Below are 18,579 nucleotides of genomic sequence, written 5' to 3' on the forward strand. Positions count from 1 at the left end.
AAAGGTACTACCTTCAGATTTAACTCCCTCAACAGCCTGGGGTCATCACTAAGGGGAAACTTGATACTCTGCAAAAACAGGCTTAACTTTCCATTTGCCATTGCCGTTCCACCATTTACAACGCACAAGCCATACGATGGGAAACTCTTTACGTGCCAGTCCCATTAGTACTTCAACATCTTAACCTTATTCAGGTATTCAAACCCCTGCCTTAAACACTTTCTCCCTTCATTTTCAGTAGTCCGTGACTCCAATGTGCAACAATAATAAAATGCAGAAACTCACTGAGAAACAAAGAATGAAATCTATTGTGACGGAAGGCTAAAGGCAGTATACGGGAACAGCATCTCAATGCAACCAGCACGCTATTCTGAACTGGAAATACACTGGATCTTTCAGTTCTGCTGCAGCAAAATTCTTCCATTCCCTGTTAAGCTGCTTCACAGCAGTAGCTTCAGTACAAGGACTGCAGTGGTTCAAGGAGGCCAAACTTCTGGAGAGCAATTAGAGTGGACAATAAAGAATAGCAACTGGAGAGATTACAATGAGTGAAGCATGCTGGGTGACCAGGATAAAAAGAGGACATGATGAGAAAAATAATTAAAATGCAGAGTATTATACTCACTGACTTTAAAAGCACCAATCGTGCTATTTAATAACTTCCAAAATGCAATAAAATTGAAGGAACATAAAATATATCCATGCTTTTGTTTAATCACTTCATATAAAAATCTCTTAAAAGGTTTCTGAACACAATATACAATACTGTACCATACATTGTGTGAGACTCAGAAAACATTAAGGAAATCACCACCTGAAACATTGCAATGTTTAACAGACATATAAACCCATTACTCATGCAGACGTTTCAATCTGTTGAACCGTTTTTTAACACAATTTGGACCAAAAGCTTAAAACGTATTTTAAAAGGTACTGACATCAGACTGCAATTTTTTTTTTGTGTTTTGTTGCTTTATCTTTTTAACAGTTATCCCAGACATTGCTTCATAGTTGCACATTGAATAGTTTTAAACTGGAATCTATGGTGGATTACTTCAGATAACTGAAAAACTTTAATATCTGTGACCTCTGGGTTCCATATGTCTCTTTATCACCACTGTTCAGGTTATTCTATATTACACCATTATTAAAAAAAAGGTAAAAAGGGAATTTTCACCTGAAATTTTCTACACAGCAACACCACCACTTTAAAGGCAATGTTAATGTACCTGTATAAATTAATAATTTACAGCAAACATTATACAGTATGTACATGGTATAAATACAGAGCTCTAAATAGAAAATGGATGTGTTCTAAGAATATGGTTGCAATGCTATACAAAAGATGCCCAAGCTGATGAAGAATGGCAAGACACCTAAATAAATTAAAGGATAAAAGCATTCAAGTGAACAGTCTCTTAGTTCTACATGATACATGTAAAAAATCTAAATGCTCACCAAGGTCTCCTAATACAAACTCATGTTGCCAGAGTTTGTTCTAAAATTGTTGGTTAGAAGTAGCTGCACGTAGACAATGTTTTTCTATGACTGTTAAGATCATGAATAGGAACAATGAAAAGTGGTGCCATGGTTTCAGAGTATAAGCAAAGGAGGAAGGCATCGCCATGCTCTTCCAACGCCCTCTAACTACCCAATTATCCAGTGAAATATTACCGTTTGAAAAGACAATTTATAATTGTGGGTGATCATACCTAACATTGGTAATGTGTGTTTGAAAAATTTTGGCCTATGGTGGATCAGGCAATATGTGTGCGCCAAAATACCAGTTTTTAAGAAGTGAAATTATGAAAATAGAGCTGAAACCTCTTCCTAATCAAAAGTTTCCATTTTGAAGAGTAAAAAGAGAAAAAAAGAAAAGATAATTTTTACTTGATCCTGGTGATGTCATATAATTCATTTGTTAATTAAATCAAAATTAGCCCACAATTTATTTGAACTTATTAACACTGTTGGTTAATAAAAATTAACTAATAATTTTCCAGCATATATCACTAATACAGAAACCAAAAAGAAAATGTTCTAAAGGGATTAAGAGATTTCTTTGAACTAAAAAGACTGGAATCCAAGCTGCTAAGTTACACAAGAAATCACAATTCTTAATGAAACTCGTGTCTTTCTACAAAGGTCTGAGCTTGGCACATGCATCTGCTTTGACAACCTGGAAAATGACATGACATAACTCCCAGAACATTTCCAGCAGAAAAATTCCTTACATTTCCCAATAAACAGATCCTAATTCCCAAAGGATGTGGTGTGAATGAGTTTAAAAAATGCTAACTGACATTATGGGGATGTATCATTTTTGTGTTTTTTTTACATGTTTGATCCAAAGAAAGTTTACTGCTTCCTTTCATCTATACAATCCTAGGATTCTTTCATTATCCTAACATATGATCCAGGTATTTTCTCAGAATTAACATCAAATTAGACCAAATCTTTGGGTGGTGAGCAACTTTTCTGAAGGGTCCATGCCAGAGTGGAGTGCCCAAATTTTCTTCATTTTTCTTTCAACACATCACTCTGAGCTGGATCCAAACTCTTGCCCTGAAGGCTCAAACTTAGTGAGCCATTCAACCTTCTCACTTGTTTTGTTAGTTTCAGGGTGAACTGTGAGTTGGAAATATTATCATTTGGTATATTTCACAGAATCAATGACTTGATATTGTGTTCAGATCTTCAAACTTGCATTACAGAGTAAAGTTAAATTGCCTTTCCTCCTTGAAGAACTGTGGTAATGTGTAACAAGTCGGTATTTAGAATATCCCAAGAACGTTTCTTAAAAAAAGGCAGGTATAAAAAAGAAAATGTTTCTAAACCACCATAATAGTTGGGATACATTAAAAAATGTGTTTAAACTGTTTGTCCCCTTTTTAACTTTCAAAAGTAAAGATACACCAAAGAATACACTTTATAAACAATTTACTGATAACTGGAAGATATTGCCATTTTGTCTATGATGGGAAACGGAAGACTTAATTCTCATTTGTTCATGCCACTATTCATCATATGTAGAAAAATTCTGTTAGGATTTTAGTAAATTGTGTTCACTTAAAATAAAATACTTTTGGAAGGACAGAAACGTTTTTCAAAAGGCACACAGTCCTAAGACATCATTGACTTAACAGAGAACATTTTCCTACATGAAAAGCTATTTCATATTGTTGAGACTGGAATGCAGTTTCAGTGTCTTGCAATACAAAATCTCTCAGTGTTGTGTCATTCATTTGCATGCTCATCCCTACTTTTGGATGGCTTGTGCCCACCAGTTTCAAATAAACATTGCTTGTCAATAAGCCCCTACATCAAAACTTCTAAATGTTTCCACCACTATTGTCTTTCCAACCTTGGTGTCATGATAGTTCATCATCTGAACCATAACGGCAAGCTTTCTTCAGCAAATGTCTATCTAGGATTATAAACCCATATCATAGGCTTCTTTCCTACAGATAAATTGCAAGTGTGACAATAAGCATATGTCCACATCTTTAGAAAATTTACGTATCTACGGGTGTTGTGTCTTCCGTGAGTGGATCTGTTTGTGCTTCTTCCATCTCTGTTTCCTGGTTCTCGGACTCCAGTGCAACAAAGATTTTTGTTTCACAACTCTGACAGCTACTGTCCTCTTCTCCCTGACTTGTTTCCTCTTTCTCAGTTTCTTCAGAATCCTCATTTTCTTCTAGTGTGAGTTCAAATTGGAATTTTTCAGTGGAACACTGTCCTTCTTTCTCTTGCTCATCAGGGGAAGGGGATGGGCTCTGGGGTATCATGCTCTGATACCAATTCCTATTGTCCTCCAATGTGTCTAGAATATCCTGTGCATCAGGATGAACGAGATCTGCCCACGTTTCCCACAATGGATGTGCAATGTAATCAATGAATCCAACCTGAATTAAAACAAATTAAGAACATAGATTTAAAATGTACACATGTAAAGATGGAAATATAAGTCTGTAATTTTTGAACGAGAATGCTGTCTCAGTGCTTCATTTGGAATCTATTTGAACTGGCACCACAAGGCCAAATGCATTCTTGCTTACATAAATGACCAAAGGAGGAGTAGGGAGAACAGAAAGTAATCCAGTGCACTGATTACATAAGAATAGAGACCAAGGATCAAATAAGCCTGTTCCTTTTCCATTAATCAAAGACACTTAATCCACTCTCTCACCCTATTACAGAAAGCTCTGAAGTGATGAATGGAGTTGCGCTTCACAAGATTGTTTGCTCTTGATCTGATGTACATTAGTGACCCAGAATAGGGCATTATTTTAATACAGGCGACAAAAAACTTTAAAATGTAGCACACAAAATGGTGACAAAAAGTAACAGAGTTCAGGACAGCAAAGGCCCCCTATGGAAAATTGACAGACAAAAGCTGAATAAAGCATAATGAGAGAAGTGTGAAGTGGTATCTTTTTGAACAAAAGTCAATATAATTTAAATGACACAAAAAGGGTGCACAAGAGTGGCAGGCTTAATAGACAAATCTTTGAAGACAGAAGATCAATCTAATAATGCTATTTTAAAATATCAATATTTTTCAGTTTATAAATAGAGGCACAGTGCACATAAACAAGGAAGTCAGGATAATAATAAAACTGTTCATGGACCTTTTGAACACTATTCAACAACTACAGAACTTATCACCTACCTGGGATTTTTCAACTATTGCTGTGTGTTTGTCACACATTGGGCTTATTTCCATGCCTCGCTCCCGTTCTTTGTCTCCCTGGTGAAAGAATTCATCCATGATTCGATCCGTCCATTGTCTGTACAGCTCTAGAGACTTTGTGGGATTGCTCAGATCAGCACAGTGTACCATGTTACGGAGAACCTGCAACCAAAATAACAGATGTTTAACCAGACTGCTGAAGATCAGTATTACAGAATTATTTTAATAATGGCATCAAAGGAGGCATATTATTCTAGCCTGTCTTTTCTACAAAGCTCGACAGCAGTGATACACTGCAAACGCCTGTTTATTTTAATAGAAGTGAATGTGATGGTATTTTGTGACTTTTCTGACCTCTTGCTTCTGACTCACTGCTATCGTAAGGAGTTTGAGCAGGTTGGAACTGTGTGGGCTTCCCCTGGAGCTCGGGTTTCCTCCCATATTCTAAAGACAAACAGGTTGGTAAATTAATGGCTCGTTGGGCTGGAAGGGCCTGTTACCATACTGTATCTCTAAATAAATTAAATTAATTATCAGTGTACTATATTGATACTAAGGATCATAAAGTCGAAAGTCAGAGTCATATAGCATGGAAACAGGTCCTTTGACTCAAGTAGTCCGCTCGGACCAAGATTATAATCTAAGGTAGTTCCATTTACCCTTTCCTACTCAAGTACCTTTAAAATTTTGTTTATATGTCTCAACCACTTCCTCTGACAGCTCATTCTATGTACCAATGACTGTCTGGGTGCAATAGTTGTTCCTCCCATTCTGATTAAAGCTCTTCCCTCTCAGCTTGAGCCTAGCTTTTGATTCTCCAAACCTGGGAAAAAAGATGTTCTCATAATCACGCTCATTTTCCCACATTCCAGTGAATGAAGTCCCAACCTGCTCAACCTTTCTCCATAACTCAGTTCCTTGAGTCCTGGCAACATCTTTATAAAAATCCTCTGCGCTCTTTCCAGCTTAATAGAGTCTTTCATATAGCAGGATGATGAAAAAAAGAGCACAATATTCCAAATGTACCTCCTACGCAATATATATATATATATTTCAATCATTCTACTCAATGCCCTGACTGAAGGTCAGTGTGCCAAAAGGTCACTTTCAGGGGTTGCTTCACTTGTACTCCTGTTTCCATTGTTCTATAACACTTCCCAGGACCCTACTGTTCAGTGTGCAAGTCCCACACCCATTTGTCTTCCTGAAATGCAACGACTTGTAATTATCAAAATTAAACTCATTTGTCATTCCTCGGTCCACTTGGCCAGCTGATCAAGATCCCTCTGTAAATCCTGATAACCATTTTTATTGTCTACAATGCCACCCATTTTAGTATCTTTCGGAAACTTACTAAGCATGCTTTATACATTCCCATCCAAATCGTTGACAGACAGTTTGGAAGCACAGTGCTTTTTAGTTTGTACCAGGCAATTACATGTTTCAGGCTTCTTAAGATAGGACACTCAATTGAATAATCACTGAAATTCCTTGCAGACAATACTTGTTTCCTTCACTCAGCAGGAGATGAGGTTCTGAATGGCCCATCTGCTAGCTGTTTTCTTCTTTTATTGTGCAGTGTGTAGTGGATGAATATAAAGGCACTATGGATCTTTTGTGTATGCTGCAAGGTACCCCCTGCTAATGTTGCCATATAAAGGGAGCTTTAAATAGTATAAAAACCAAGAAACCATAAGGGCATGCATCTATTCATATTAAAACAGTTCCACAGTAGTTCTAATCTCATTTATAATAGCATGTGTGGAAATGGATGTTAAGAGAATAATGATCTCATTAGGGGTGTACCAGATGCCCTGGAAAAAATGAACAGCACCCTCAACAGCACTTCATGTAGACATTGAATGTTGTTGGTCAAGCTACACACCTGAATTCTATCTGTGTAATTATCAAGTTGTAAAACACCTGAACTCGTCACTTTCTTTGTTTCCACCATGGTCTTGAGATCTGCCAGCAACGTCATATGTTTTGACATGTCTGTGGCCAACACCTAGAACAAAGAACAATATTGGATATTTGATCAACTATTTTAGGTTTTAGATCTCCACAGAAACAAAAAGATGCCTGTCAGTTTATAGCACCGAGTCCACAGGCCTGATTACTTACAATCTCAATAACCATCTTCCTTAGCATCTGCCGCTGCTTCTTGGTAAGATTCTGAAAAATGTCACAGGAGTCCTCTTGCAGCAGTTTAAAACCTACAGCCAGATGGTGGTTTTCTAACACAGACTCATCGTTGTACATCAGTGCTAACTCGGAATCTGAAAAATAAGCAGGTTCAAGACAGTGAAGACAATGAAAAGAAAGCTGAAGACACCCATGTGATGTTGATTCTTTGTGAATTAGGTAATATGTTTTGCCAAAAAAAAAATCAGTGCAGCTTATTAAAGTACAAGAATGCTACAATACTTAAGGGTTGACACAAGTACATACAGGGCTTCCCTTTTAAAATAATTCAAAATAAAACAATCATGTTGGATTGGGGGAAAGGATGGGTTAAGAAAGCTAGGCGTTGTTGTTTGCTACCTAACAGCTGACTAGCAGATCATCCATGTAAATCATCCCACTCTACTCTACCAGTTTAGGTGCAGTTTTAAGTGTTCAATTGCCAAGTAAATTTGTTGGTATTATGTCTTTTGGCTCTGCTACAAACAATAGCCAATTACATAAGGCACCTAGGATGGTAGACATCCTGGACACCATTAAGAAAAAAAGTCCGGAGAAACATCCATCTGTATTGACGCAATTCATTAGGAACAAAAAATATATTGGAAATAGGCTTAAATTGTTCCATTTTAGAACTGGATTAAAACAGCAACAAAAACATAATACGTGATGAATCTTAACAGATTCCTTTAGAAACTGCAACCAGTTGGAGGCTTTATACTCATTGCTCACTCCGCCTACACAAAATTAGTCACCAAGTGTTAAACAGACAAAACCAAAATAGGGAAACAGGAATACACGAGATCAATAACTGTGTTGATATGACAGATAAAATTTAGCAATTAAAGATATTCTCTCAGATATTATTATTTCTCTACTTTTAAAGGGTAGAATATATGTGATTGGCATTAATGGTTTAATAGCTTTGTCAATTTATATCCCTTCATTTTTATTAAAATTGAAGGTAAGCTTCTTAAGTCGAATGCTAGATGTTTGAAAATTTTGGGCTAAGAATTCATCCTTAATAATCACAACTAAACACATGCCATAGTATCAGCTGCTCAAAGCGCCTCCAAGTCAATGAAACCATTTGTTTGGAGGAGAATATCAAGGGGAATGAGAGTGCACCATCCACTCAGCATTGGTGGTCACAGATAATTGAAAAGTTCCACTTGCTATCTTGGACTTGACATTGGTTAGGAAAAATCTCTTCCATTGTAAACTCTACAACAAAGCCAATAGGAAGACTACACAAAGACAACTGATGCCTGTGAAAATATTCAGGGTTTTATGGCAAGGAAACAGGGATGTTGGTCTATCTTGTCCTTGCCAATCAAGATGTCTATACCAGCTGGTCTCATTTTCCAGGATCCAGCTCATATCACTTACAATAGAAAGCCTTACAACAAAAAAGTACTACTTCAGAAAGAACTACTATAAATGGACAAAGGAAGAAAGATGAATTTTTTAGACATTTTAAATTGAATCAGAAATCATATGCTAAAGAATAGAAATAACAATGAATACAGGTACTGTGGGCCATAGTGTCTGTCCATGCTATACTATTCAATGTTCTACAGTCTATGCAATTGTTGAAGTTTGTTACAGTATCAATCATCTTCTATGCACTTACTGGTATTAATTAAGAATTGGTTTGAGACACCAGGATGATCCACATCATGGATTGCAGCAGCAAAAATTGCAGCAAGTATCTCAAGGTCTGTGAATACAGCCTGGAAAACAAAATATCAAACAAACATGAATGAATAGCAAAAGATAGCAATAACTGCATATTTAGGATCGTTAACTTTTCTTTCTAATACTGTACCAGTTAATAAAAAAAACTGTGGAACAGAATGTGTTGGATTCACTGTAGATAAATTTAATTGTTTGCAATCTGTTCCTGTGAGAACCACATGGTAGTAATAATGTGCAAAACAAGGGCACAAAATAGTACGAATTGACTGTTGTAACACAATCACTGATCTCATATTTACTGCTATGGGAGTTTACCGACTGAATGTCAGATGTGTTCTTCCACCGACAACAATGGGGGATGAACTTTTATTCAATGTATTATGTTTGGAAACTATTTAATGTACGCAAAGACATTCACAAGCACTTGTTAATGCCAGGTTTGCCTTTTAAATCATGGGAATTCATGTATACAATCTGACATTTTATTGTCCTGGATAAATAAGCCCAAGTCCCAGAATATCATTGATGATTGTCTCTAATTGGTCTGGAGGAAAATAATTCCATGGGACTAGAAAGTAATCATAGAAGCATAGAAAACCTACAGCACAATACAGGCCCTTTGGCCCACAAAGCGGTGCCAAACATGTCCTTACCATAGAAATTACCTAGAAATTATCTATAGCCCTCTATTTTTTTTTTAAGAACCATGTACTTATCCAGGAGTCTCTTAAAAGACCCTATCGTTTCCACCTCCACCGCCATCGCCGGCAGCTCATTCCATGCACTCACCACTCTCTGAATAAAAAATTTACCCGGCACTTCCTCTGTACCTACTTCCAAGCACCTTAAAAATGTGTCCTTTCGTGCTAGCCATTTCTGCCTTGGGAAAAAGCCTCTGACTATCTACACGATCAATGCCTCTCGTCATCTCGGACACCTCTATTAGGTCACCTCTCATCCTCCGTCACTCCAAGGAGAAAAGGCCAAGTTCACTCAACCTATTCTCATAAGGCACGCTCCCCAATCCAGGCAACATCCTTGTAAATCTCCTCTGCACCCTTTCTATGGTTTTCACATCCTTCCTGTAGCGAGGCGACCAGAACTGGAACTAACCGATGAAAGCGAGGAACAAAACTACATATCCTACTTTTGCACAAAATGTTGAAATCCATAACTTCAAAATCTTGTTTGATAGCTTATCGAGAAAATATATTGTGTAATATATTATTGAACAATGCTGATTAGGAGGTTTACAAGTTCTATCCTATTTCCGCACTGAACTTAGCTCACTTCAACTTGGTTACTGATTATGGGATGGTAATTAGCTTTAGTATTTCTAGGCCTGGGAAAGGGAACAGAACAAACAGTAGTTGTATTTGATTGTAAACCCATGATTGAAGTGGGGAAGGCTACCGATAGTCAGAATTAGATAATTCAATTTACAAATAATTGAATCAGTGATGAACTAAAACATTATATAACTAATAACTCAGTACTATAATGAAATGAAGCTTTGATTTGGCAAATCTACAATTATACATTTTCTATCATAATCACTGTGTCATGCTGATAGCTGCAGATAATAATCAGCAAGAATTGAAAGGCGATCCTGGGTTTAGGGCATAAACTTAATCATTGTAGGAACATAGAAAGATAATCTGTTTCATGCAGCAGAAAGAGTTATTGGAAAAGAGGTGCAATAGTTCTGGTTGTAATAGATTGAGAATTAGGCAAGAATGAAATAGGTTTGGGAAACAAGATGTTTTGGTAGTGATTCTGTGCATTTCACTTCAGAAAACATTTAACTGGCTGTAAAAGACTTTAAGAGTATTCTCTGGTTATAATGAATCCAATGCAACTCCTTTTTTTACATTGTACTTACATCTAGTGCTGGTGTTAAAAGAAGAATATGCGTAGACTGAGCAACATCAGCAGCATGCAGACTATTATGGTAGGCTACGTCACAATGGTAGTGGTCCTCCAGTGTCATGATGTATGTAACAAATGTATCCACTGGGATCCGAAATGTCTTCAGCAGATCCCTCTCCTATTGAAAATGGATTAAAAATGTAAATTACACATCAATTTAAAATCAACATAGAATCATTTTGGGCTGCATTTCATTTAACTTTTTTGTGCAGAAAATAATTACTTTTACTTTGTTAACTAGTGCATTGAAATATATTCAATAGTAGTAACAACTGAACTAGAAATATCCAGAATTCACTGCTCGCTTGACCTTACTGACCTGAAAGATGCTGTACATAATGCAGGTGAGAGGTCGATTGTTTGAAAACTCTGCCACTTTGAATATGTTAAGTCCCCATTTATTCAGGTCATCCAGTTCCTGCAAAGATAAGGACATTGGAATACAGCAATTACAATAAATTCCTCAGATATTTATGAAAACCGTATGGAAATATTGCATCCACACATATCATTTCACAGTTTTTATCTAAAATGTGCTAATACAACAGTTTCATTTCTATAAAGGACATGCTAGTCTTGATGCAGACACAAGTCTTGATGCCCTTCTCTCACTGTTACCATCAGGTAGGAGGTACAGAAGCCTGAAGGCACTCACTCAGCGATTCAGGAACAGCTTCTTACCCTCTGCCATCCGATCCCTAAATGGACATTGAACCCTTGGACACTACCTCACTTTTTTAATATATAGTATTTCTGTTTTTTTGTACAATTTTTAATCTATTCAATATATGTAATGTGTAATTGATTTAGTTATTTATGATTATTATTATATTAACAACAGGAATTCTGCAGATGCTGGAAATTCAAGCAACACACATCAAAGTTGCTGGTGAACGCAGCAGGCCAGGCAGCATCTCTAGGAAGAGGTACAGTCGACGTTTCAGGCCGAGACCCTTCGTCCGGACTAACTGAAGGAAGGGTTAGTAAGAGATTTGAAAGTGGGATGGGGAGAGGGAGATCCAAAATTTTATGGATTTTGTGTCTTTGCACTGTACTGCTACAAAATGAAGTCAAGTTCATTGTCATGTGCACAAGCATGTGCATGCAAACATGCAATGAAAACCTTGCAGCATCATCACAGACACATAATCTTACATCAGCAGCATTTGTGAATAAAACGTCTATAAATAATCCACTTTTTTTTACAAGAAACACAATTAGAACAAGAAAAAATGTCTATTTTAGCACTGTGGACATAGTGTTGCTAAGCTGTAGTGACCAGGGCTTTACCAGTTGTAGTGACCAGGGCTTTACTTTACCAGTTGTAGTGACCAGGGCTTTACCCGTTGGTTCAACAACCAACTGGTTGCAGGGAAGTAACTCTTCTTGAGCCTGGTGGCAAGGAGATTCAGTACTCCTGCCCGATAGTAGCTGCAAATTGATGACGTGGTCTGGATGGTGGGAATACCTACTGCAATTGATTTACTTTTTTTCCTTTCTGCATTATCATGTATTGTATTGTGCTGCTGCTGCTAAATTAACAGATTTCATGACACATGCCGGTGATAATAAACCTGATTCTGATTCTGTATACTGTGAGCAGTCAGAGCATTACACATTGGAAGGATGTAATGATCTTTGATCATTATGATCTAGCTTGTATTTACTGGAAAACCTGAACTTGCTGGAATGTCGTCCACTGAGGGACATTACTTGTGGATCAGCCAAAATCCCACTGAAAAATAGAACAAGCTGGGCTGCAAAACTGTGAACTCCTTTTCTAATATTCCATTGCTATAAAAGTTCACATGGAGGCTTGAATTGTACCTTGGAAAGGCAATCTTCCATGTCAGTTTTGACAGCAAATCGGGGGATGCTTGAATATGTGAGGCTGGAGCTGTGCATCAGCTTTTTCACTCCGCTAATCTGTGTCATGAGCTGTTTCTTTTTCTTCTTGTCTCTCTCTTTCTGTGTGGGGGACGGCATCTCCACATCATTCTGCTTGTCTGTAACAAGAGAACAGAACATATGACACCTTGGGATAAATTAGAAATCCAAAAATAAAATTCTGCTTTATCTTCAAAAGAAAAATACAATAGAGAAGAATACTAAAATAGGGGACATTTTTCACTGTGAGTGTAATTATTCACTTAAAGTACATAATAATAGTAAACCTAAAATGAACATAGACCTATTGGGAAAGTTCAGAATTTTTGAAGTGGACATAATTTTATCTAGAAGGGAATGTGGGCAGTTACAGAGTGACTGCCCTTTATGCAGCCTACTCCATTTTCCTTGCAGACCATTGTCAACATTGAATTGTATCTTCATTATTACCATAGCTTTCACAATGGAGTATATTGCTAATTATTTCAAAGCATTTTTTGATGAGAAGTAGTGGCATTTAAATATACTTTCAGCAGTTTCTATTTTATTTGTTCTGAATGTATAAATTTGCATAGGCACCAATAGCTCTCCTGTGCTTTGCCAAGCAGCCTCTGCGATCAGCTTGCTCTTCACAATTGGACAGCATCACAGTGTAGGCCAGTGTTTCACATGATCATTGTGTAAACTCAGACTGAGTAGTGAGAGCATGATTAATCTGGCTTTAATGCTCCTAGGCTAAGAATCACAACTGATGAACAGTTCCCACCCTTTGTTACTTGGGGAGTCTGTTTGATAATGTGAGCAGGGTGAAGTGGGGAGGGTGTTTGGGAGAAGGTGTGGCAGACCAGATTTGCCTATATTTGCAACAAAATATTGGTATTCCTCAAAACTTGTCATCAATAAAGAGATTAACAATTACAGTTCCAGGATCATGTTGAATTGTTTTCTTTTCCTTCTCAATAGTATGACATATTCATTTCATGAACTGACACCTTTCAGGGTGCCTTTTAAATTATTAACACTGGCCTACACTATAATGCTATCCAATTGTAAATAGCAAGCTGATAGCAATCGGGCTACTTTGAAAAAACTCTCTGCCCAATTATTATCAACATATAACCTACAGCAGCAAGGGTCCCAACACACTTGACCACTGGTGTAGTAAGATTAGGAATGGCTATCATTCCACTCACAGACCACATTTTGGGAAGTCTGATCTGGCTGTCTTCTTCCTACCTGCACAAAGGCAGAGGCCTAAGAGCAGTGCTCCAGAGTTGGGGACAAGAAAGAAGTAGCTGCTGGAAGCAGAGGAGCAGCTACGGGATTGCTTTTGGTCAGTAGACTAGGTTGTGTTCAAGTAGTCATTGGAGGATCTGAATGAATACACCAGGGTTGTCAAAGACATTATAAGACAGTTGTCTTCCCCAACCAGGAGGCCTGGAAGAACCAACGGATATGAAATCTGCTGACGGCCAGATCAGTGGCATTCAGGTTCGGTGACCAAGTATGATACAAGTCCAGGTACGATCTCCGTAAAGCCACCTCACATGCAAAGTGGAAGTTCTGATCCAAACTTAGGTCACTGAAGGATGCTCGACAGCTGTGCCAGAGCTTCAATGCTCTTACTTCTTACAAAGTGGAACTGGGCAACAATGGAGCTTCACTCCCAGATGAGCTCAATGCTTTCTATGTCCACTTTCACCGTCAAAACATGGACGAAGCTCTTCGAGCTTCTGCAGTTCCCAATGACCCTGTGATTCCAGTCTGTGAAGTCGACGTGAGAGCATCCTTCAGGAGGGTGAACCCAAGGAAAGTATCTGGGCGAGTACTAAAAGCCAGTGCTGATCACCGAAATCTTTAACCTCTCGTTTCAGAAATCTGAGGTAGCGACTTGCTTCAAGATGGCCAGTTATACCAGTACCACAGAAGAGTGTGGCAACCTGCCTCAATGACTATCGACGATTCAGCATATCGGAGGGAGATTGAAAATCTGGCTAAGTGGTGCCAAAACAACAACCTTTCACTCAATGTCAGCAAGACCAGGGAGCTGATTATTGACTTCAGGAGGAGGAAACCGGAGGTCCATAAACCAGTCTTCATCGGGGCAATCAGAGGTGGATAGGGTCAGCAACTTTAAATTTTGCATTAAGATTTCAGAGGATCTGTTTTTGGTCCAGCATTTAAATGCCACGACAAAGAAAGCATGATAGTACCTCTATTTCCTTAGAAGTTTGCAAAACCTCGGTATGACATCTAAGTCTTTGATAAAGTTCTGATATGTGCAGATTATATTGGCTGGTTACATCATGGCTGGTATGGAAACACCCAAGTCCTTGAATGGAAAATGCTATAAAAAGTAGGGATACAGCCTAGTCCACCGTGGGTAAAACCATCCCCACCACTGAATAAATCGAAAGAGTGCTGTCGCAGGAAAGCAGCATCCATCATCAAGCACCCCCACCACCCGGGTCACATTTTCTTCTTGCTGCTGCCATCAAGAAGAAGGTACAGGGGGTTCAGGAACAGTTATTAACCCTCAAATATCAGACCCTTGAACTGGAGGGTATAACCTCACTTGCCCCATCACTAAACTGTTCCCCCAATCTATAGACTTCTAAGGTCTATTCATCTCATGTTCTCTATTTACTATTTTTGTATTTGCATAGTTTATTGTCTTTTGCACACAAGCTGTTCATCCACCCTGCTGGGTGTGGTCTTTCATTGATTCTGTTGCGCTTCGATTTACTGTGTATGCCCACAAGAAAATAAACCTCGGGGTTGTATATAGTAACTATGTTAATAAATTTACTTTGAACTTTGACACTGTGTCTTTTTGGAATGTTCACTAAAATCTAAATTTGATGTACTTAACAATTAGAAGTCTGAAGATGTGATTAAGAAAATAATCTAAAACAAATGATTACTTCCCAAACAGTAAAAGGGAATTGCAATTAATATTTATAATAGAACCTTGAAGATTAGGATTGCAGCATATTAATTATGTCATGGACTTCTCTATTTCTTTTTCCAAAATATTTTATCAGTTTCATTTTAAATCCCATAATTATATTTCAATGCAGAATACATCTACTGGATCTGCGTGAATTTTGCATTCAGCACCAAAACCTCAGTTTCTCTTCAGACACATTGAATTGATGACATCCCACTGTGGTTTGTCTTCAACTATTAAGGTAACAGGTCATTATATTCTTCGGAGGATAAGGGGCTTAATCAACCAGGATAATTTATACACCAGAATTCATAGGGTCTATTCCACAACTTAATTAAAGACCCTTGCAAAAGAAAGCAGTTCAGCTGAACCTGGTTGCATCAAAGCAGCACATCACAGAGGCCTTATTCACAAGCATCTTATCAAACTGATATTATTGGATGTTTTTTCACTCTGTACTATCAGTGAAGGGCTTCCCCTTCAAAGATTTCTTTGGCAAATTGGATGCTGATGGTGAGCAGCACAGAAAGGTTAATGACACTGTCTCAGCAGTGCTCCGTCATCTTCTAAATGAGCGGTCACAGATCTTCAGTCAGACTGAATTACAACAGTGCCAAGCCTGAACTATAACAACCAGTACTAGGTAGCAGACATTACACAGTCAAATTGGAAGGACGTTCCAGAACATGCCCTTCAGGAGAGATGAGGAGAAAATTAGAGGACAAAGAAGTAACCTCATATTAACAAGCTGTAGCTGAGTGATGCTTGAGATTCGACTGATGAGAACTCAAGAAAAATATACCAAATGCAAAGTTTCTTTGAAAGAAGACACAAAGGACCAGGTGTTTAAATTTCAAAGATGATAAATGAAACTCCATAAAGTTATTTTTTCCCATGGAAACCACAAAGTAGGTAGAAGACTTGTGTTTCATCTGTCACTTCTTTGAGAGATGAATTTGATAAAAGTAAAGTTGGGCAAGAGTGCATTAGTTTTACTGGTAGTGATTTGAAGTATAGATTGCAGATCCTAGAAATGAGAAATAAAAACAAGAAATGCTGTTAAATTTCTCTCACTTCTCTGTAAGTTAAAAACACGCCTGTTGTTTTTTTTAACATTCCCTCCTCTGATGAGGATTTTTTTGATCTGAAACATGAACTCCTTAACTCTGTACAGATTGCCCCAGTCTTGCTGAGTAAACAGAAAGCACTTGGGACTGTTGTTGTGCCCATCATTATGACTTCCAGACACAACTGCTCTTTTGGGTACAACAATTTTTTTTCCCAAAGCTCTCTTCAGCCAATCATCTCAAGTTGAAGATCTCTAGTTATTCCTATCCCTGATCTTTCCAATTCACTCTTTCAAGGCTTCCCTCAGTTTTACGCTCTTCCCTGAGACCCTAGATTAGCCAATCTCACTTTAAAATTTGTTACTACTAGAAAAGAATTGACATAGTCCCTCAACCTTTATAAGGCACTAGAAACTTCTGTAATTGAGGCATACACAGAGGAGCCACTTTATTAGGTACAGGAGTAGGACCTGATGTGGTCTCCTGCTGCTGTACGCCATCTACTTCAAGGTTTGGCATGTTATTCATTAAGAGATGCTCTTCTGCACACCACTGTTGTAACACGTGGTTATTTGAGTTACTGTCACTTTCCTGTCAGCTTGACCCATTCTGGCCATTCTCCTCTGACCTCTCTCATCAAAAAGGCATTTTAGCCCACAGAACTGCCATTCACTGGATTTTTTTTTTGTCTTTCATACCATTCTCTGTAAACTATAAACAGTTGTGTGTGAAAATCCCAGGAGATCAGCAATTTCTGAGAAACTAAAACCACACTGTCTGGCACTGACAATCACTCCAAAGTCAAAGTCAGTTGGATCCCATTTGTTCCCTATCCTGATATTTGGTCTAAACAATGGCTGAACCTCTTGATCAAGTCTGCATGGTTTTTTTTTGCATTGAGTTGCTGCCACGTGATTGGCTGAGTAGATATTTGCATTAATAAGCAGGTGTACAGGTGTACCTAATAAAGTGATCACTGAGTGAATATGTGGGCCAGAACAGGCTCTACCCAAAAAACTCCCAAATGTCAAATTTTTCCGAAGTTGCTTATCTTCATGACATTCAGAAACAAACAAAATGATTAAAATGAGGGCAAGTAAAATAATATACATTTTTTATAAGAACTCTTAAATAATTAAAAAATGCAGCATCGAGTCTCCATTGGGATAATAGGTCTGTGGATCTTGTGCTCAGGAACTAACCTGAGTAAATACCCCAGTTTAGATGCTGGAGTGTCACAGCAAATCTATCCCCTAGTAGAATCTGTGATGGAGCAGCCATTAATTTGCCAGCAAAGCTTTGTCAATAAACTTGGGGATTCAGAATATCCTGGATATGTTTCGACATAGTGGATATGTGTTGGCAGCTCACTGCAGAACTACCAGAGAAAACAAGAAAATTTTGGGCCATGTCTTTGGCAAAAGTACATGTTTAGGAGCTGATTAGGTCAGCAAAAGAATTGAACAATAGGAAATGTTGCACTCACTGAGCATTCCATCAAAAAAGTCTGGACAAATTCAAATTTTCAACTTGTTTGAATGAGAAATGATCAGATCTGGGGAGTGGTTTTGATGGACTATACGATTCAGACTTTCTGCTACATGCTAATTCAGCTTCACATTTCAAAATAAAATCTATGTTTATATTACAACTATTTACTGTTTACTATTCTACTGTTTAGAAGACCATGATATTTAGATTTCCCTAGTTGTGATCCACTCCCTGGGCATTACAGTGACTGTGTCAGAATCATTAGTGATTTTTATGGCATTTATATTTGTACTGAGTAAGATGGCGGCATACTTGGATGCAGCAACCACTGTGGATCTAATCAAAGGTATATTTGTTTTCCTGTATGTCTTTTTTCATGGTTGCAGGTCACTGCTGGACTGCTGGACTATCCCAGCGTATTCTGTACCATTGTTGTGCTGTGGCATACCATCAAACAATCAGTGGGACTGATTGTCTTGGACATTTTTAGTGGGAACACAAGACTTTACAGAGCACTGGTAAACTAAAATACTGCAATTCTGGTTCACTGGTGAGACTGACAGTAGGGGGAGGGCTGCATTGCTACGGTTGTGGTGAGGACAAGGCCTAGGCCATGAGAAGAGATACCGAGGCAAGCATCTCTGTGTGTGTACAGGAATTAGTATTGTGTTGGGGCCCGG

The 18,579-nt window shown here is 38.0% G+C and overlaps 1 protein-coding gene across 4 annotated transcripts in view; it reads right to left on the reverse strand.

Moving 5' to 3' along the window:
• Positions 1–694: 694 nt before the first annotated feature.
• The window catches only part of pde4ba (phosphodiesterase 4B, cAMP-specific a), a 620,274-nt gene continuing 602,389 nt past the window's right edge, over positions 695–18,579 (reverse strand). For all 4 annotated transcript variants that reach the window (XM_072273878.1, XM_072273877.1, XM_072273876.1 and 1 more), the window contains 8 exons: positions 12,332–12,510; positions 10,824–10,922; positions 10,458–10,622; positions 8,511–8,610; positions 6,818–6,972; positions 6,579–6,701; positions 4,673–4,855; positions 695–3,905 (listed from right to left, as the gene is read on the reverse strand). In XM_072273878.1, the coding sequence (XP_072129979.1) occupies positions 3,516–3,905; positions 4,673–4,855; positions 6,579–6,701; positions 6,818–6,972; positions 8,511–8,610; positions 10,458–10,622; positions 10,824–10,922; positions 12,332–12,510 (1,394 nt within the window). In that variant the 3' untranslated portion in view covers positions 695–3,515. The remainder of the gene's footprint in view (positions 3,906–4,672; positions 4,856–6,578; positions 6,702–6,817; positions 6,973–8,510; positions 8,611–10,457; positions 10,623–10,823; positions 10,923–12,331; positions 12,511–18,579) is intronic.

This window comes from Mobula birostris, chromosome 12 (assembly GCF_030028105.1).
Source record: "Mobula birostris isolate sMobBir1 chromosome 12, sMobBir1.hap1, whole genome shotgun sequence".
In the NCBI taxonomy this organism is placed as follows: Eukaryota; Metazoa; Chordata; class Chondrichthyes; order Myliobatiformes; family Myliobatidae; genus Mobula; species Mobula birostris.